This window comes from Jatropha curcas, chromosome 2, assembly GCF_041381405.1.
Source record: "Jatropha curcas cultivar XTBG-Jc1 chromosome 2, XTBG_Jcur_1.0, whole genome shotgun sequence".
In the NCBI taxonomy this organism is placed as follows: Eukaryota; Viridiplantae; Streptophyta; class Magnoliopsida; order Malpighiales; family Euphorbiaceae; genus Jatropha; species Jatropha curcas.
The window spans coordinates 3,338,346-3,359,721 of NC_143152.1; the positions used below are offsets into that span (position 1 = coordinate 3,338,346).

Consider the following 21,376-nt stretch of genomic DNA (forward strand, 5'->3'; position numbering starts at 1 on the left):
AGAAATTCTATCTTTAGCACCCGGCAAAAGCTAGATAAAAAAAGATAATGGTATGGAGCAAACTTATTTGTCTTAAGATCAATAGCAATGCCACTCTTATCAACCAAAAATTTGATTATCCCTTTTGTAGGTGCTTTGAGCATATGACTCTAGTAATTGTAGTGACAAAGCTGATAACATGATGTGCCAGGTCATAATTTCACCTAGTAAACTGTATCGAACAGTAACCTAGACCATAATTTAAAAATCATGAAGAGAAAATTTAAATGCATGATTAGATATACCATTAATCTCAACCAATTCATCTCCTTCATGTATGCCAGCACGGGCAGCTGGGCTACCCTCCACACAGGACAAAACAACCTGCAATGCCAAGACAGTTGAGAAGCACTAAAATTAGTAACCCCTTGGAAAGCAATCAACATAAATTTATTACCTTAATTTTTAAGAGCTCTTTTCTCTAATATTAGGATTTACTATAAAAAAATGGGATATAGCGATACAGTATATAAAAGAAAAAATAGATGATGAATTTTAGAACTCTTATATCGTGAAACCCCCAATGACTTGATTGTCATCAAAAAAAAAAAAAAAAAAGAAACCCAATGGATTATGATCTAAGACCCTGTACTTGATACGATTTCATCCGGAAAGAAGCATTATTAAATAACCATATCGGCATGAAAGAAGCATTATTAAATAACCATATCGGCAACATAATCGATTGTTTTCATAAAAAGAATGTAAGAGTTTATATGTTCCTGAAGAACAAGCGAGGAAACTACAGAGATACCTATAAATAGGAAACCGTTGTAATAATTGCGGAGTAAATGTTGCAGAGCTAAGATTTATCTTTCTTTTTTTTTTTTTTTTTTTTTTTTTTTTTTATCTCACTAGCACAGTGAAGCATCTTTCACGGCAGTCGACACAGTAATCAGTATAAAATTAGTTGAAAAATGAGAACTTTTCAAGGTCCGATTTCGAGCATGTTAGATATCCTACGAATTGCCAGATGAATATTACACGTATAGTTTCTTGCCAGGAAAAACGAACAAATAATATCACTGACCAAATGGCCGGTCTTTGGTTCAATATTTATAAATATTCCAACTCCTTGTAAATTTCCATCACTTCCAATTCTAAAACTTTGGTACTCCTGCGATCATAACACAAACAATGTTAGTAGAATTACAGTAGGCAAAAACGTAAAAACAATAGGGATTGAAAATAAAAGTGAAATAATATTTGCCAAAGCTAGATAACTGTTAATTTGGCCAGGGTAGTTGCAATGGCCAGCTTGAATCAATATAAAATTTGATATAAGCTTAAAGAGTAAATTATCTGCAATACACCTTTGGACTAATAATCCGAGTAAAAGGATCCCCAAGAGTAGAAAGCATTCCACTGATTTTGTTATATGCAGCATCAGCTGAATTCAGAGGAAACATTTCCACCATAGTTTGCTGCAACTTTGAATCCCAATCTGCATAAGGGAAAAAGAAAAATTAACACAATTTAGAACCTATATATTCAAAATTAGCAAGAAGCAGAGATCAAATCATTCTCAAAATTCTCATTGTATGTCAAATCATTCACAAAAATCACATCATATATTCTTGTTTTTAGCACTTCAGGTTTATACAAAATTGGGCAAAAAGAAAATTCGATAGTTCTTCAAACTACCTTGATGATTAAATGTTGGGTCTATAAATGTTTCTCTAATCAAACCCCAAGCCTCCACAAGCGTTCTTTGAACTGTATTCACCTAACAATAAGCCAGCCTTATTGACTCAGTGATTAACCTTAATCACTAGGAAATACCAATAAATAGTAAATAATTAACAAAAATTTTTATTTAAAGAAAAGAAAGCGATAAGAATGATGAGAGATGAGTTAGTGTCACCTCGCGAGCGCGGGAAACAGGAAAAGCGACAGTTAGAGACTCTGCAAAAGCCGGAGAGTCGCAACAAAGAGAAGCTAAAGCTGTAGCAGCGGCAGCGAAACCAATGAAACCTTTTCCGATCGATCTGATTAAATTTGGAGCGCTGGATTGAGGTTTGGAGTCCGTTTTAACCGTTTGATTATAGGAAGCACAGGGCAACGATGCACTCCATTTTCTAGCTATATTAGGTCTATTTAAGCTCGAAATTCGATTCCGCGAAGAGAATAGAGGAAGTAAAGCAGGTTTTGAAGGTCTTGTTGAGACCGGCGAGAGATCGAAACTCGGACACAGAGACTCCATTTTTGGCGTTAAGAGAAAAATAGTAGCTACTTCTTTTGAAGCTGAAGAGTTTTTGTTTTTTATTTAATTTTTTTTTTTATAAATTTGTTGACCGTTATTTGTTGTTGCTGGGGTTCCTGTAGGGTCCACAAGAATCTATATACTTGTGGCTATGGGATCTGTTGCGTCGCGTGTTTGAGAATCTGAGTGGGAAAATGGCGAAATAATCTGCGTTTGAGCAGCCTCGAGTGTTTGCAAACGTGCGCCAGTGAACAAAGGAGAAAATGTTTTTATTTATTTCTTTATTTTAATTGCAATCCACAAATTAGCTGGGAGCGACTCAAATTAACCGCCAGGGTAGCAATGATCACGGTTTGCAATCATAACGAATTTCTTTTTAACTCGTTAGAGGTCTCTCCCAGCAGCTATTATATATATATATATATATAAAATAGAGAATAACTCTCTCCTCTGCTCACAGTAAAAATAAATATAGTTAAAAAATTGAATTTAAAATTTCACATTCCTTATATAAGTAAAAAGGTTAACCAAATTATCACCTAATCGGCAAAATTAAAATGAATTTGAACATATTAAAATTGACATAAATTATGATTAACAGTTTTCAATTTCAAACGGTAATCAAAATTTTATGTTTACAGTTTGATTTCGATTTTTTTATTTTTTAAACCAGAATCAATTGTTTTGATTTAAAATCGACGGTTATGATTTGATACCATAAAAAAAAGTTTTCAAACAATCTCTCAAAATTATTTTTTGATTTTATTATAATTTTTTTAACACTTCATTAAATTAGTTTATTTTATACCAATCAGGTGATAATCTGGTTGGTCTTCTCACTTATGTGAGAAATGAAAACTCTCAAATTCGAGTTCTTTCAATCATAGTTGTTTTCACCAATTTAGTGAGCCAAGGGGAGGACTGCCCCTGTTACAGTCCACAATATTATTTCGGCCCATAAAAACCTCCAATGAATTAAAAAAATTTAATTTAATCTGTTTCAATAATATTATTTATTATTATTATTATTTATTTAAGCTACCAAACTTAAAAGAAAAAAGTTGAAAATGCTTTGATCCCAAAATCAAAGAACAGAATTAAAAATTCAAGGTTTTAAAACTTTCTTAAAACTACCTAAAAATAATTTGATTTCAATTTCACTCTCATAATCAAAATAGACAATTTTTAACTACTTGGGAAAATTTTTATATTTTTTGGGTGAAAATTTAAACTTGAATCTATTGTGAGGACATATATATACTTACCGCTAAGGTAATGCTTCAGTGTGTAAATTTTCTACGTATTTTAGAGCTTAAAGAAAATGAAGTTAATCCATTTTAGCCTTAAAATATTCCTTGTGACAAGCACTAGGGATTTTTTTATTAAAGCAAATCCTTTTAACAGTTTTAGAACAAGGCTCATCATAGTTTGAAATTGGGCCATTTGTTACAATGGACTCAAAATTGTGGGCCATTTTTACCAACATCTATTTTTAACCTCACATCTTCTTCTTCTTATTGTTATTTTTAACTCTATTTTTAATTGGTACTTAAAAAAAAATTTCAAAATTAAGACTTCATTATAAAAATTTCAACTCTTAACCAATAAAATGTATGTTTGGAGACAAAGTTATTATTTTTGAGTTTTATGTACTTTCAACTCCATTTATAAATATTCAAATCTTAAACCATGTTTGATTCAATTGTTCCATATTGATAACTAATTCAACTTTCAATCACTTATCGATTAGTCATAAAAAATTTTAGTTTTTACAAATCACTATTAGTATTTTTTTTTATGTGATTAGAAAAAATATATAACTCTTAACTTTTTTTATATAAAAGCTTCTTAAACTAGACCATGTAATCCTTTTTTGAGTCATAAATTGTGAATAATTTTAGCTTTTTTTTTAACAAAATGCGCTTCTGAAATTGAACTTATGTTATCACCCTTACGAAAATTGAAATTTGTTACTATCTCAACCAACACATTATTAATATAGTTTGTACTTTTAATAATACGTAATATATTGATTTAGCTTTATATAGGACATATTCGACAAAATTAACTGTTTTGATAGCTGTTAATTATTTTAGTAGCGTTTAGCTGTTTAAGTAGTTTGTAACTATTTGAGTAGCTTTTTATAAAACGTTAAAAACTAATCGTTATAGGGTTAATCTTTTAAAAAATGTCATAACCTCTAAAAACTAATTCAAACACTATGTTATCGAACAGTATAAAAAATAACATTTTAATCAAAATATTAAAAACTATTTAAAAAGTTTGTTGCGGAAGTGGGTCATTGAGTTCATCACCACAATCATTTTACATGTTTTATTAAATTAATTATTACATTGTTATTGATCATTTTATATGTTTTAACAGCAGCATCTAACCACAAAATTCACCAAAAACATTATTTATTGAACTATCAAAAATCAAGAATATGAGATCCCACATTCCATGTGCTAGCCATCAAAATCTTACTGAAAACAAGGAGAGTTTGATTTTGAAAATTAGGAAATGAAATTCCAAAAAGAACAAACCATATTTAGTGACCGACTGCTCAAATGAGGCAAGAAAAATTATCAACAAATTTTCTGGATCTTGAATTTAATGAAGGAAGAATGTCATTTACACCCCACTTTAATTATCAACACGACATTCTTCAATCTTGTTTTTAATTATGTTTTGATTGTGATTGAAAAAGTCACTTTCTTATTAATTACCACCACATGGTTTCTCTAGAGAATGTCTTCTTTTCTTTTTTCCTTTTTTTTTTTTTTTTATAAAAAAATGTATAGTTAAATAGATAAATTAATCCCTCTGTTATACTCACTTAGGGTATCTTTGACAAAATTAGCTAATTTAATAGTTGCTAGTTGTTTTAGTAGCGGTTAGTTGTTGAACGTTTATGATAAATGCTACATGATTTAATTTTTTATAAAACGTTACCTTAATCTCTAAAAGTTAGTTCAAATGCTGTGTTGCCGAACACTATAAAAAATAATTGTTGCCGAACACAGTCTTAGTCTTATGAAATTTTGTAATTTTTTTTTGAGATTTATTGATTATCATAGGTTTATCAATTTAAATTTCAATTAGATATTAAAGTATTATCAAGCACAGTGGCACAACATTTTAAAAGAAGGAAGAACAAGATTAATGCATGTCTTGCTATTTGACATAAGGGTAATGTTGATAATATTTTTTAAAACATGAATATAATATAATTTTTATTTGATTAAGATTACTCTTAAAATAAATAAACAAACAAACAAATAAATAATCATAAACACAGAGTATCTTAGTTATAATTTTTGATTTATTTTAAGTAATTTTTCATCTATAAATAAAATCAAATCTATTTTACTTATGAATTTGAACTTAAAATTAAAATTGAGTGAATTAAAAATAATAAAATTATATTTTCATTGAGTCATGTTTTCCACACTGAAGTAAAGGTGGGATTTTGATTGGATATCCCAAAGTTACATGAGAAAGGATATGGGAAGGGGAGCTATAATTAAAGACACCTTAACGCCAAAACTGAAAAAGAATGAAAGGTGAAGAATTATGAAAAGACATATTAATCTTGTTTTATTGTTTCTCCATGCTTTGCAAAAGGTCAGGCTTCATTTGTGGGTATTATACTTAGCAATCAGCATTTTATTGTACTAGCAACACACCAAAATGTACGTGTGGGTAACGCTTTATTGGGAAGACAAATTGGATGGTAGCTACATAACCAAGCAACTATTGATTGGATGTATTATTACCTCCCTTCTACCCTTTACAACTAACATTTCATTTCTTGATTGCCGATAAAAAAAATGATTGAAACACGTTAATTTTTTAAAGATATATGATAAATCGTTTAAATTGTCCTTAGAATTAATTTTTTTTAATTAATTTTACTATAAAACACCTAAAATATGGGTAAAATTGAAAAAAAATATAATTAATACATTTTCAAAATTTAAAATGAGCATTTAAAACGAAACAAGATAAAGTGTCTATTTATCACTATTAAAGTGAAACAGAAAGAGTATTATTATTGGACATTAATTCACATCGGAAAGCTTTCTTGAAAATAGTTGAGCATTACAAGCAATAGAACAATGAAACAGATGGAGAAACAATCCCTAATGGGTAACAAAAAGACTTTATGAAGAACCTCTTCAATTTTGGTCGTTTTAGAGTGTTAAATTCGATGGGAGGATGCAATTTCCAATGTAAGGCTCAAACAACTGATACTGTCAAATGCAGAATTTACAGGTATATAAGCCCTTTTTGGTACATGACATGTTCTATCCATTTGGGCCTCTCTCCCAGCCCATAGAAATTCTCTCTCTCTCTCTCTCTCTCTCTATAAATTCGATATCAATTTTTTAAATTTGTGTATACCTTCTAAGTTCTAGTTCAAACTCAACAAAATTTTGTTTGGCCTATAACACCAATGATATACAAAGTTACCTACATCGACACAATACGTTTTCATTTTTTTTTTTTTTTTGGCACGGCAGGACAAAATTGAGATTTATAGGTTGTACATGTACTGGACTGAGGGTTTTGGAAATCGGACATGACATGGTACGAGCCTAATTCTTATTTAAGTGGCCATGAATAAAGCCTCCTCCTACATATCATATGGGTATGGCCCCGACCTATTTCACACTTCTGCCTATTTCACTTTATCATCAAGTAAAAAGAAACATGAAAATAATTTATTTCAAAGTTCATAAAATAAAAATAAAAATAAAAATACAAATTCAATTTTAAAAAAGCGCAGATACTAGTAAAAATAGTAAAAGAAAAGAGGCTTTTATGGTAATACTTAGAGTGAAGCTAAAATTTGGAGAACTTAAATGAAATTAATGTAGCCATAAACACAGAAGAGAAACCAAATAATGGAGATGGTCGATCGTCTGACAACGCAGAGAGTCTTTTGTCAATATACATTTCTATTTTCAAAATGGGGCCAGCCAGCCAACAGGGTAAAAAAAAAAAAAGTGTTGAGAAGTGAAAAAGAACTAAAAATTGACATTCACAAGACAAAATTTAAAAAAAGAAACTTTTTAGAAGAAACAGAAAAGAAAAGGAAAGAAAAAGAAATCAATCAATCCTCGCCTTGTTGGATGTTATGAGCTATAGTGCCCTAGAAATATTCATTTATGATCCTACATATGTGTTATGTATAGGCATATGTATATGGCTATGGCCTTTCTCATTTGTATCATGTAGACAAAAATAAGGTTGTGTTGTGTAGGGCATTAGGTCTTTTATTCTATCTGTCTGGTATACTATATTTGGTCCCTTATCCCTTAATTCAGGGGGATCAATTAAGTCTTCTGTCCCTCTTCCTCTATCCTTAATCAATAAAATACCTCCCATTATTTATTCACAATCATACATGTTTTTAAATTATATTTTTAGGCCTCAAAGCTAATAATTCACTCCTCTCTTTTTGGACTGCATAAAATTACAAATTAATACCATCACCCTTTTAAGATTCTTTTTTTTTATATATATATAAAATAAAAGCAGAAAATGATTACAACATGTTAATTTAGTTAATTAATATTTTCAATAAAAAAATCATTAAAATTATTATTATATCCAATAAGGTAAATTGATGGTATATATAAATTCTATGTACCTATATGTTTCTCCTTTTATCGTTGTTACTTTTGCCAATCAAGTGTAGTTCTTCTCATTTATACGATGAGTGAGAGGTTTGAGACCTCTCGACCATAAGTGTTTTTAGTAGTTTAGTGAGTCCGAAGAAGAGCTACCCATATTGTGTAACCCACAATATTATTTCAGTCTATCGAACTTTCAATGGATAAAAAAAATACTATACATTATTTTTATTGTAAATAAAAATAATTAAAATAATTATATGAACTGTACAAGGGGAGTAGCTTTTCTTTTTATATAATATTCATTATTTTCTGCAACTAAGAGTAAAGGGATTGAAACCTCTTTCTCGAACTTGAAATTTATATATATATATATTCTCATGAAATTATTTTCCTCCTCCTTGTAATAATATAGTTTGCACACAATATTTTCCCTTCATATTTCTCTAACTTTCCATTTATCATAATTAATAGATTTTCCACTTTTTTTTTTTTTAAACATTATACTCACCTTTTTTTCCCAACTTGGATAGGATCCTTCTAGGAATGTGGTGAAAGCTATCTTTTTAAAAGGAAAAACAAAAAAAAAAAAAAAAGTTAAATAAAGATTTTAAAAAGTAAAAACTACCACATCTCAAATAGGTCCTACATTTAATATTTAAACATGACCCACCAAAATTAAGAATCGATCCAAATCATTCAGTTTTGTCAGTCATAAGCAAATGATTAGACCATTTAAAGTTATCATCAGAATTTTAACTAACCAAATTAATTTCTACTCTCAAAATTTAAAAATAAAAATTTCTTAATTATTGAAATATATATATATAAAATAAAACAAATATTTAAATCTTATCCGCACGTAAAATAGCTTGCCATGAAAATCAATTGATGAACAATATATTAAATATACATTTTTTCTTATTATGTAGGATTTTAATTTTAACGGTATGTATCAGGGTGACAAATGACTTTTATCTTGATAATAGTAAAAATATAAATTTAATTTTTGAGAAATACATTTTTTGAAAAATTAAAAATTTTTATATTTTAATTTTTACTATACCATATCAGGTTGTATTTATGTTTTGAAAAATTAATTTTTTTAAGTTTTGATTTTGACAAAACGTAGGGCTTGCACAGCCTGCTCGTTCTTCACCAATATGAGAAAGTGTAATTAAGATATATCATGTTGCCAAGTTGTATATAATTGCATGAACATCGGCATCTTCATGTATAAAATTATCTATTTGGACTTTTTAATTAAAAGGTATTTGTCCCTCTGGGTTTGGTTCTCTGATGAGTAGTCTTCTTGCTTTATTGGCTTCTTTCTTTTCTTTTCTTTTAAATGTACCTTCAATACTAAAATCTTGTGCAAAAAATCCATATCTTTCCCATTTTTTTAAAAATTAAATATATTAAAATAATATTAAAAACTACACAGTAAAGAGTTAATGAATTTTTATATTATCACGCACCTTCATATAGTATTATCTCCTGACTTTTGCATGATGCAATAATTAAAGATAGTTTATCTCGTGATGATATAGAAATTAATTTTTATTTTTTTCTATTGTGGGCAAAAAAAAAAAAAAAAAACTTTCTTTTTATAATAATTTTTTTCATTAAAAAATAATAAAAAAAATTTATAAATTGAGATATATAAAAAAACAAACTCAAATAATATAGTTTGTTGATGGTTGATTTGATACCCATGAACGTCAAACATAACTTTTTTCTCTGACCTGAGCAGAGAGAAAAGCCTAGATATGCCTCTCCCTCTTTCTTTAAGTATGCTCTCTTTCTTCTCAATGAAGTTTATTTTCTCCTTTTTTTTTTTTTTTTTTTTTTTTTTTTTTTTTTTTTTTATTCTCTACAACAATAATAATAAGAACAAAGATACCCAATCACTCACAAGTTGGAGAATCTCCAGGCACCAAAGCAGGGTAACTTTGTCATGGATAATGATCCTGAGAAAATTTTAAGAGATCTCTAGGTATAGTCCAAAAGAAGGATTTTTGGACCATCTTTTTTTTTTTTAATTATTAATTATTATTTATGATTTATGTAATATATATATATATATATTCCTTTTCAAAGATACTTGTGATTATGGGTCAAGATTATTTTGCTTTTCCTATTGCTTACTGGGTCCTCTCTAACAAAGTTGTCTCATATACTTTGAGGAATATTAGACTAACCTCAAGTTTAATTTTATTTACTTAATTTTTTACATAAATTAATAAGATAATAATATTATTTAGGAATAATTATTAACATTATAATCCTTGAAGTTTACTTTTGAACTAGTGATAGGCTCAAACTCTAAGGTTAAGGAGACCAAAAAAAAAATTCAAAATTAGGATTTTAAATAAAAAAAAATTAACGGTATGTAAAGTGAAATAAATAAACAAAAAAGGATCGAGAGGAGCGGTGCCCAACCTGCCTTTTTACGTCAGTTGTTGAGTTGATTCATTGAGAGATCCAATGAATCGAAAAAAAACTGCAGGCTATATAACATGACATAACCTTTATTTAATTTACTGAATTATTTAATTTACTGAATTGGTGAAAACACTTGTGATGGAAATACTTGAATTTGAGACCTCCAACTTTTCATATTAGTGAGAAGATCAATCAAAACATTTTTGATTGACATATATATATATATATGTATTACTATTAGTGTATTACTATTCCGTCCCAAAAAGATATTTCACTTTTTATTTTTACATAGATTAAGAAATATGATTAAAGGACAATTTTATTTATATAACTTTTCTATTATGTCCATCTTAAATAATACATGAATATTGAAAAGTAATAACTAATAATTAATGATGGTTATTGAAAATAAGATAATTTAATAATGGTATAGTAGACAATTCAATGATTAACTATAGTGAAAAAAGAAAAGTGGACTATATTTTGGGACAAATTAAAAAGAAAAGATGAATTATCTTTTTGGATTGAGGGAGTAATTTTTATTAAAGTAGTAGATGGTAATTTAGAAAGAAAAAAACTCTCATTTTAATGAAATTAAAAGTTTATATATTTCATTCTTAATTATTAATTGTTCAATGGTCATGTCTTAATAGCTTTTATTATGGTGATGGACATGTTCACCTTTAGCACCCCACTAAGATTTAATTGGCTTGGTGGCATCAATATGGTAAAGTAACTTTTATTTTTTACTTTTTTTTTTTTTTTTTTTTTTTTTTTTTTTTTTTTTTTGCTTCAAAGTGAAAATTTTGTGCTTTACCAATAAGAAATCAGATATTGTCTGATAAACGTACAAATTAAAGTTTCATTTGCCATAGAGAATTTGGTTTCCATGTCATGCTTTCATAGGCTAAAAGAAATCTTCCTTTCTGCATCACAAAAGATAAAAATTATTACCAACAGTAAATTCTTTCTAAAAAATATATGTCATACCAATAAAAAAAAAATGTGCATACATACACATGTCTCTTTTGTTTTTTTCTGAGTTAATAATTAATTAATTGTATAATGTTAGTGAGTCGAGGCAAGGGAGACAAGGCTGTCCCCTTTGTATTGGAATATAAATACAAAGGAGAGAATAAAAATATATAAATACATTATTATACGTATTCTCTCTTTCTTGGTTGGTCTGCTTGACAAGGTCAAGCCAACAGTATAATGGAATTATGGAACCAATCTTATTAATTAATTATAAATTTATTGTGTATTTAATTGCAAAAAGGAACTGAAAAAAGGGTATTGGGATTTTAAGCAAAGGAAAGTATTATATTAATAATAATAAAAAGAAGAAGAATTTGAATTGATGAGGTCTTGAAATTGCATGCATGTGAACCATTTTCTAGCAAAAATCTCTCATTTGGGATTGGGACCGATGCCTAGCTTTTTCTTTATTTAAAGATATATGCCAAAAACTTTTGAATAGCTAATCATCTCATTCTGTATTTTGTATGCAAAAGAAAAGCGTTGTATAATTAATTAATACGCCTAATTTATTGAAATTACCTTTAAATCAATAATAAAAGCAATAAATATATTGATATTATCTCTTAAATTAGTTTAATATAGCATTTAATTAGTGTTTTGAGTATTTAAAGTTTAAAAGAGCTGATTATGAAAGATTACTCTCTTTAAGGTTTAATGAACACTAGTAAAAAAATTGACAAACTACTACAATAACTAAAAACTAGTACTTAGATAGTTAATTTTGCCGGAGAAAACCTAAATAAGCCGAGATAATATATATTCTATCAAAGTTCTCTGAGCATTAGAGACTTTATAGGCTTTAAACCTTAAAAGATTTCATTAGAAATTAACATAGTTTACTTTAGTTGGATCAACTGTCAATTAATTATTTAAAATATGAGATTAAGTAATAGAAAAATATATGAAATTATTAATTACTATGCAACTTTCAAATGCTTGCATGCTTTACTAGAGAGAGAGAGAGAGAGGGCCAAGGTGATTTATAGAAGAGGGGGATGGTGGAGGGTCAAATATGGTAGGGTTAAGACATTGATTGTGAACAAATGGAGTAGCTTCTGAGATCGACTGGCTGTGAAGAATTTTGCATGAACAGTACTACATTTCTTTTATCTTAAAAAAGAAAAAAAAAAAAAGAATTATAATTTATAAAAATCCACATGCCTATCCAACTTAAAATATCAGTACTTTTAAATCTTTAATTTATATAAATAATATTCTGATATCTTTTTTGATTTTAAATGATCCCAAGACCATATAATATAAATAGATAAATAAATAAAAATAATTTGTTTCTGATAATTATGAATGCATGTAGTTGAACGCCAGTGTACAATATGATGTACTAAGAGCAAAGGAAAATGCAGGTTGAAATTTTGGTCAAAGAGAGAGAGAGAGAGAGAGAGAGAGAGGCATTGATATGTCGTTTCAATGTACAGTTAAGAGGTCTGCATGCACTGTAGGAGGCATCAGTATGTGTTGCCAATTTGCCCAACCAATAGACCTTGCCGTCCACTCTCTTTCTGTTTATTTTTAGCCTCATCGTTTACTCTTTGCCCATCCTCCCCTCTTTCACACACAAATCTGCCAACAAGATCCATTCCAATATTTCTTTTCTTTTCTTTTTTTTTTTTTAATCAGAGCAAAATGACAAATCAATTTAATCAGTAATGATTTTCTTAATTAACTTTTTTTATAGAAACACAATGTGTAATTTCTTTCGGACATAAGAATGTAAAAGTTTTTACCCAGCAAATGTGATTTCTAGATATCGAATTTATGTTATCACTCTTATTGGGACTTTGCTTACCACCTCAGCCAAATTCTTATTTGAACAATATTAAATTAATCATCTGGAATAATAGGTCTCCAGTTTGTACTTTAATCTTGAAATCCTTTTCAGTAATTAATGCCATCAAAATTATAATTGACCCTGGATTAGGTGGGTAGAATACTGGATAGGGGAGTTTTTTCTACTTGCTTCAGCTGTTTCCTACTAATAATAAATTTATATTTTTCGATAAAAAAATTATTATTGACCCTAACTGAATCTGTAATTTTCTTTTAAAGTGTTTATATATTGTGTTGATTTTAGTTTAATTGCTGACTCTCACAGTCTCTCTCTCTCTCTCTATAAAAGCTAATGATTTGTTTTGAATTTTCGAAGCAAACAGTGAATCTGAAATGGTATATGTTCCATCCATCAATAGAGAGACACACACATCTTTCCACTAACCAAAGCAAAAGGGCATCAAATGCACCCTCTCAAAAAGCTGATGCATTTTGCAGAATGAAAAGCCTATCTCAACTACATTTGGAACAAACAAAATATACTCTCTCTCACTCCATCACCTGTCTTCTTCATCCATCCATCCATCCATCCATTTCTTAATTCTTTCATGTACATTCTCTCTTTCTCCCCATACCCATTTGCTAGCTTTGTATATATATGTTATGATTTGAATCATTAATTACGGCAAACATCCATAGTTAAAATCCCACTTCATGCATGCATATATATAATGTGCATGGAAGCTTCTCTTGACGTTAATTCTTTGCACATATCCATGGCTGTGGGAAGGAAAAAATATCAAAATACCACACAATTTCCAAACTATACTGAAAAAGAAAAAAAAAACACAGCTCAACCACTTATTTGTACTTGAATAAGCAGTTCATGAATTTGCTAGCTCAATTTATATCTTCTAATGCATATAATTAGGATTTATTACAAGTAAATACCAATCCTCAACGACTTGCTATTAGAGAATCAAATGCTGCTGCTTCCAAATTTAAATTTTTAATCATAATATTTATTAGATAATTAACCATTGAAGTTTGAAATATTACTCCAAACACTGAACTACCAAATATTTTAAACTCATTAACAACTTGAACTGCTCATCAAATACTCCTCTGTATATAGATTAAGATTTAGGTAATCAAATTAATATATTGGAGCTCCTTCAAATATTTGTGAAAAAATTATCTAAATATTGTGAGGGTTTGGTTTTCACATAATCTTCTGATATAAATTTGCAGCCTTCTTGATCGAAGATCTCAATGTAATACTAATAGTTAAGAACAAATGAATGCATCAACGATAACTAATTAAATTTTCCTAATTAGCATGAAAGCAATAACTTAATTAAAATGCTCAAAATAATTAAAAGAAAAAAGGAAATATATTGAAGATGGCTTTCCAAGTAAACAATTGATGCTTATATACTTCTTACTTCAAAAGCCTAAACTATTTCATATATTATATATATAAATTCCAATATAATTAAACTAATTCTAGTTCTCATCATGATAGCTAATTAAATAAAACTTCACTAATAATAACCTGAATACCCTCCATTAATTAATTAATTAATCTTCTGGCTATACTAATAATTAATTAACTACATGGGAATTAATTAATTAATTAATCATTATCTTGTTCAACTTCAGAAGCAGGATCATCTTCTTCTTCAAAACCATCAATACCATAAGCTGCATGGCCATTACCAAAAGCTTTGATGTGATCTTTAAGTGATCTTTTGTGCTTAAAGTCAGAACCACAAATACAATACCAAAGCTTTCCACAATTCTTTTCATGTGTTCTCCAATCTCCTCTTACCGCAAAAGCCTTCCCACATTTTCTACACATAAAAGGCTTAATCCCATGCTTTCTCTTATAATGTGTTTGCAAAGTTCTAAAATCTTTTAATGGCTTCGCTCTTGGATGATCAATATTATTTCTGCAACCCACTGCACAACAATAACAAGGAAGCCTTAACATTCCTGTTGGTTGTGTTCCTCTTAGAGATTCTGGCCCTTTTCTGTATTGAGATCCATGCCCCCACATATGCATCTATATGTTATACATATACACAAAATTAATTAAAAAAATTCATTATTCAGTAGAGTTGGGTAATTGTGCATATATATAAACACACAAGCAAAAACAAACACAGCAAACTAAAGTGCTATCTAATCACAAAAGCAGATTAATCAAAAATTTTGGAATTATTAATTTTTCATTTTAACCTTATATATAAAAGAACCAATTCAAAGTAGAATTATTTAGTGGCACGTACATATCTTAATTATATGCAAAACCGTGTCAAGAGGATATTGCTCAAATAGTCATTCTTAAAGCAAGTACTTTACTTTGAAATTAATTTTTGTGAAAAAAAAAGAAAAACATTGAAGAACATATGAAAATGAAAAGTAGCTTTTATGAAAGTACAGAAATGAGAGTTTTTATTGATCTTTGTTTTAATTTTTTTTTTTCTGGGTGATTAACTGAAAGCAGAATTCTATATAGTGAACTGAGCTATAGGCTTGTTCTTGTAATATATAGGAGTGCATTTCTTGATTACATTCAAGAAATGAAGAGAAGTGTTTGTTTGTTGTGTGGACTATCGGAAGGTTCAAAGATATAGCTAGAGAAATGAAGGTTTGTTGTTTAATTAAAGATGATCTGCGACTTGCAAAAATTTCAGTTCTAAACACAGATATGTTACTGTTTTACAGCACAAACTTCAAAGTATTAAAGGCACAAGGAACATTGCCTGAGTTGTTCAATCACATAAAGGAAGATACTGATCTTAGTCCCAGTTTGGATCAGAAAATTTATTGGAACTCCAAACCCATATATACCATGCAAAAAAAAAAAAAAAAAAAAAAGGAATAAATAAATTCTCAAAAAAGAAAAAGAAAACCCAAGTTCCAAAAAAACATGAGAAGGTAAGAACAGAATTTTATGTGTAAGATCAAACTGATTTTTCTTCTTTAAATCCAACCATAAGAAACACTAGCTAATACTGAAAAAGATTCAAATCTGGCAAAAAGTTAAAAAAAATTAACTCATGGTTTTTTTTTTTTTCTTCAAAATTCTCTTGACAAAAGAAAGGGAGAAAAAAAAAAGAAGGAAAAGAAACGAGTATTGATTTGATGACATGAAATTAATTAATTAACCTTACCTGCATGTTATTGTATCTGTTGAAGGTTTTGCAGCAAACAGGACATGAAAACTGAGTAGGGCCAATCAGAATCTGAGAAGGAGTAGGGATCCAATATTGACCCTTATTAAGCCTGTTAATAGGGTACCCGTTAGAATCATCTCCATCTTTTTCATGAGTTACATCTGAAGAAGAAGATAGCACGGAAGCTATTTCTGCAGCACTAGGGCTAGGTAACCCTATATGCAGTGCAACAGTAACAGTATCATCTTCTTCTTCTTCTTGATCTTCTTCCTCATCATTATTATTATTATTAGCACTAAATCCACTAGTAGAAAACGAAGTACTACTCCTTTCTTGATCTTTGCCCAACATATCCATACCAGTAGTGCAAGAAATCTGTAATTCTTGATTTTCTTGATCTAGAAGTTCTTGATTTTCTTGTTCTTGGTCTTTTTCTTCTCTTGTTGGAGTTAACCTTAAAAGGGGTAGGGCTTCTCTTAGAGGAGGAGATGGAGGTCTAGTTTGGTTGTGAAAAAACGAGTGATTTTGGTTTACAGTCAAAGGATTTGTATAAAAAGGAATTTCTGGCTGTTGAGGAAGAGATGGAATTTGAGATGGGTAATGATGAAGAAAAGGGTTAAGATTACTATTAGTATTAGTATTCATATTATTGTTGAACTTGAACCAACCACTGAAGAAATTTGAGTATGGGTCAGCCATGGTTGAAAGAAAGAGAGAAAGGAATAGTTTAGCTTTTGTGGGGTTTTGCTTTTATAGATGGAGATGGCAAGAGAGAGAGAGAGCGAGAGAGTACAAGATGACTGAAGAGAGTTTGGATGGTGGAGAGAGATCACTAGTACTGATGATTCAACAGAGTAAAGGCAAAGAAAAAGGAAGAGAAAAAAAAAATAATGGGCATAAGAGAATAGTGTGAATATTTTTCCTTATAGCAGTAGCAGTAGTAGGGTTCCTTTTCTTTTGAATTTAATATTATTAAGTTTTAATTGCTAAAACACTCCTTGAAGATTTTCTTATATATATATATATATATATGAACAGTTCTTTAATATATTTTAGCCTCTACTATTATGAAATTAATGTATTTTTTTTATAATAAAAAAGTTTAATCCCCTCAAATTATAGAGCGTAAATATTTTTTAAATAGTTCTTTTGTGTTTTTTTGTTTTATGCAGTCTATTATTAATTAGTAACATTTTTATAAGATATAGTAATTGGAAAATAAATATTTAATTTTTGAAATGTTAGTGACTGGAGTGGAGTGAAAATTTTATAATTTTATGTTGATTTGTTAATAAAATTCATCAAGATTAAAATTATAAATTTTAAAATAATATGGATCAAAATAGAAAAATTCATGGATTTTGGTAACTAACAAGAATGATTAGAATTAGGGTGAAAGAATCTAATTGTAAAAAACAATTTTTTTTTTTTTGGAGCAAAAAACAAATAGAATCTTGGAAATATACCGTTAGGCTGTTTTGGTGTATATTAGGTTGCCTTCATTAAATTCTTTTGGACCTATTTGCACCTTGGGAACAATACACATTGACCTAAATGCCCTTGTACACTCCTTAATATCAATTTTCATTTTATTACCATATTTAAACAGTTTGGTGGGTTTTGCTTTTGCAATGTTTCACTATATGGTCAAAGAAGTTTATCTTGATTTGATTTAGCTACTCAATCTCAATTATATGTGCATCAAGTATTTTTCTTTTCTTAAAAAAAAAAAATACTTATGTTAATTAATATATAATTGTTTATTATATAGGAATTAATAATTATAAAAGAACAATTATAGTAAAGGTTATTGCTAGCAAAAAGCTCTAGTTAATCATATTCTGTTAAATAATTTAATAAATCATAAAAAAATAATTGAGAATTAATTCATTAGATAAATAATTCAATAGTTTATTACCTATTCCAAAATTTTTTTTTTAAAAAAAAAGAGGGATGAAATTACAATTTATGATCTTAAAAAAAAAAAAGAAAATCAAAACTTATTTTAATGTCGTTAGAAACACAATCACAAATATGTGAAATTTTCCTTTTTCAATTTGTTTTATTCAGCACCATCATCACCATTAATTCAAGCATTAGCATTTTGGAAATGCATTTTCTTTATTGGAGGGCATGAACTCCCAAGCCATTTTTTTTTCAAATTTTGAAATGTAAAAAAAATTATAAATAGCATATAAAAATCCTTAAAAATTAAAATTGGTAACCAGACAAAATAATGGTAAGAGTACTTAAATATATTAAAAAATATTATTTTATGCTATAATTTTTTTATAAAATACGATAAAGGTCTAAATATATATACAAACGTGCGTTGCATGCAGCATCAGGTAAGCATTGAGCACTACCACCTCCCTAATTAAACACAAAGGGACAATGAACTACGTAAAAGATTGATCATCATGACACCTAATTAAATATTTTTGAAGCTAATAATAATAAGCAACTCATGTTTTTGCCTTTTTTCTTTTTACCGACACCTAATTTCCAATATTTACTGTTTTAATTAATTAATTAATTAATTTCTTTTATAATATAATTATTAATTCCTCATAAAAGAAATTTGTTGCGACAATTAACAATTGTGATTGAAAATTGAAATAGAGGGATTGATTAGTTGAATACGAGAGAGAGATTAAATAAATCCTGCATATCATATTGTTATTCAAAAAATAACTTCAGTTTGTTAATGTAAAGAAAATATTTTACTCTATTAAAATTGAAAATTATTTTCTTTAAAAATGACTTAATTTCTCTTTGATTAGGAAAATATTTTTCATTAACTTATTTCTTGAACGTTTCCAACGATCTGCATATTATTTTACGAAAACAAACGGATCCACAATAAAATATAAGATGTGGTAACACTGAGAGTTTTCAATCTCAATGACTAATTAGGTTTGATTTGTTTCATTCTATAAGGATTATTATTTTTCTAACAAAAGAATCAAGAAAGAGATAAATGTTACGTAGAGAGATAAATGTTACGTAGAGAGAGATGAATTGTTAGAATGTACGGGCAACAAATGTATTGGTAAGCGTACCTTGGTCGGCTATACCCAAGGAGATTGTCTCAATCCCCCACTGTTTCCTCTCTTTCTCTCTCTAAACAATGTGGTAACTACAGTAAAAAGAACATGAATTGAAAAATAATTTTGCATCATAAACTACTTAGTAATATTTTCACATGCAAATCATCCCTTAATCTTATTACATGCTCTGCTCCCAGACTAATAGGTTTGAAGTTTGGTGCTTTTTGCAAGAATTTTTTTTTCTATAGACGAAGGTGTAAATTCCTTTTGAGGAGAGAGCAATAAATTTTTAGAGAATTGAATTTATATTTTTATTTTTACGGAAATTGAAAAATAAAATTAGACTTGACTCCATAAATATATATGTATAAAAGAAGACGCAATCTTGGCATGATAAGTTATAGTGGCATGCAAAACCCAAGTGCATGTCAGTTTGCTTTTTGTCCTTTTAATTGACAGCTTTGATGTGTGAATCCATGCATGTATGTGATCAAAAGCATGGATCTATATATACATATCATTTTATTTATTTGTATTGTGATAGCAAAAATCCCTGACCTCAAAACCAAAGGTATTTCATTTTATTTATTTGTATTTTCATAGCAAAAATCCCTGACCTCAAAACCAAAGGTATTGCCTTTTTCCATTAGATTTTTCTGCTTTCTTTTTCAAGATAAGGTTTCCTCTGTATAACCCATTCTTTATATATAGATATAGAGGAGAGCATGCTTTTTTCTAATGTTTATGACATTCTTGTTTGATCCAAAATGGAATGCCTATCTTGTAAAATATGTAAATAATTGTAATAATAATTCTATTTTATCACATGTTTCAAAAATTTTCTGATGTATAAAAAAATGAACCTTAAATTAATAAAATTTGAGTTGAATCAGTAGCTAATAGAAGGGAACTATATGAAGTCTCTTCTGTAATATTCATTAATTAAGTGATGAGTGTTATTTTCATTTCACCTTTTATATATGGGACAAATTCAGAAGATTTTTCTTTTACATACATATATAAAGTGGGACAACTAGTTGAAATTCGTCATTTAGCAAAGTTTTGTCTATTTCTATTTTTATTTTTTGCTAAAAGAATAGTACAAGTAGAGAAGGAAAATACTGCCAGAAATTTAAAAAAATAAAGTAAAATTCTAATACTGGGGAAGCAAAAATCAATGGTAAGAGAAGGAAATCTAATTATCTAGGAATTGGCAGCCCAACATGTATGTGAGCTATGGTTATGCAGTGAAAGAAGCAAATCTCTGGTGTAAGATTTTACAGAAACAAAGTACTCATCAAGCTAGAAATTTAAAAGATTTAATATATATATATATATATATATTCCCCTATATTGTGGACCCATTTTTGTCACATATTTTTGGGTAAGAGATGGGTTAGTGGCATTGTGGGCTAGCTAAACAGGAATGTGCATGAAGGAAGGGGACACATTGTGGGCTATATATATATATATATATATATATATATATATATATATTGTTTCTTTCAATTTGTGGCCACAAAAAAAGAAATGGTTTCACCTTAATTTAAGGCTTTACTTATTCTTCTCTGATTCCACTTGTGTACAATCTAGAGATGTTGAACACACATTAAAGCTAACATAAATTGCACTTTCTCTCCTTTTTCTTAAAGCAAAGAGAAAAAAATAAAGGGAGGGTTATGGGTGCATGTGCAATGTCTATTAAGTGTTTGAAGGTTGAACCCAAAGATTTGTCTTTGTCCCCACATATTATGCACCTGAGCTGCTCTACTCTTTTTACTGTAATTAAATATAGCTGACCAACACCATTTTTAACCCAATCTGGGTTTTGATCATACTTTGTATTCCAATTGTATTCTTCAATCTATGCATTTGCTTGTCGCCTACAATCTTTTGTTCTACCGATATACTTTTGTGGTTTTCAAATACTTGTTATATTTGAGAAAGTACTATTTTCCTAGATACTTATTACGTTTATGGATTTTA

The 21,376-nt window shown here is 28.6% G+C and overlaps 2 protein-coding genes across 2 annotated transcripts; both read right to left on the reverse strand.

The window, feature by feature from the left end:
• Positions 1 to 284: 284 nt before the first annotated feature.
• On the reverse strand, positions 285 to 2,344 carry LOC149498069 (Peptidase S41 family protein; the record flags this gene model as incomplete). The annotated part of the gene is given in 5 exon segments (XM_089717498.1): positions 285 to 363; positions 1,070 to 1,156; positions 1,353 to 1,483; positions 1,684 to 1,765; positions 1,904 to 2,344. Coding segments are annotated over 5 exon segments (718 nt in total), but the record flags the coding sequence as incomplete, so codon positions are not given.
• Positions 2,345 to 14,533: 12,189 nt separating this feature from the next.
• On the reverse strand, positions 14,534 to 17,217 carry NTT (C2H2-type zinc finger family protein). The gene is made up of 2 exons (XM_012217620.4): positions 16,338 to 17,217; positions 14,534 to 15,223 (listed from the first exon to the last, which is right to left on the reverse strand). The coding sequence occupies exons 1-2, from the start codon at positions 17,037 to 17,039 to the stop codon at positions 14,795 to 14,797; spliced, it is 1,131 nt and encodes a 376-aa protein (XP_012073010.1). The 5' UTR covers positions 17,040 to 17,217; the 3' UTR covers positions 14,534 to 14,794.
• Positions 17,218 to 21,376: the final 4,159 nt, after the last annotated feature.

Excerpts from the sequence above, each read along its gene's own strand:
- NTT (XM_012217620.4), bottom strand. The coding sequence starts at position 17,039 with ATGGCTGACCCATACTCAAATTTCTTCAGTGGTTGGTTCAAGTTCAAC. Across the intron at positions 15,224-16,337 it reads ACAGATACAATAACATGCAG|ATGCATATGTGGGGGCATGG; the intron begins GTAAGGTTAATT and ends TATAACATATAG.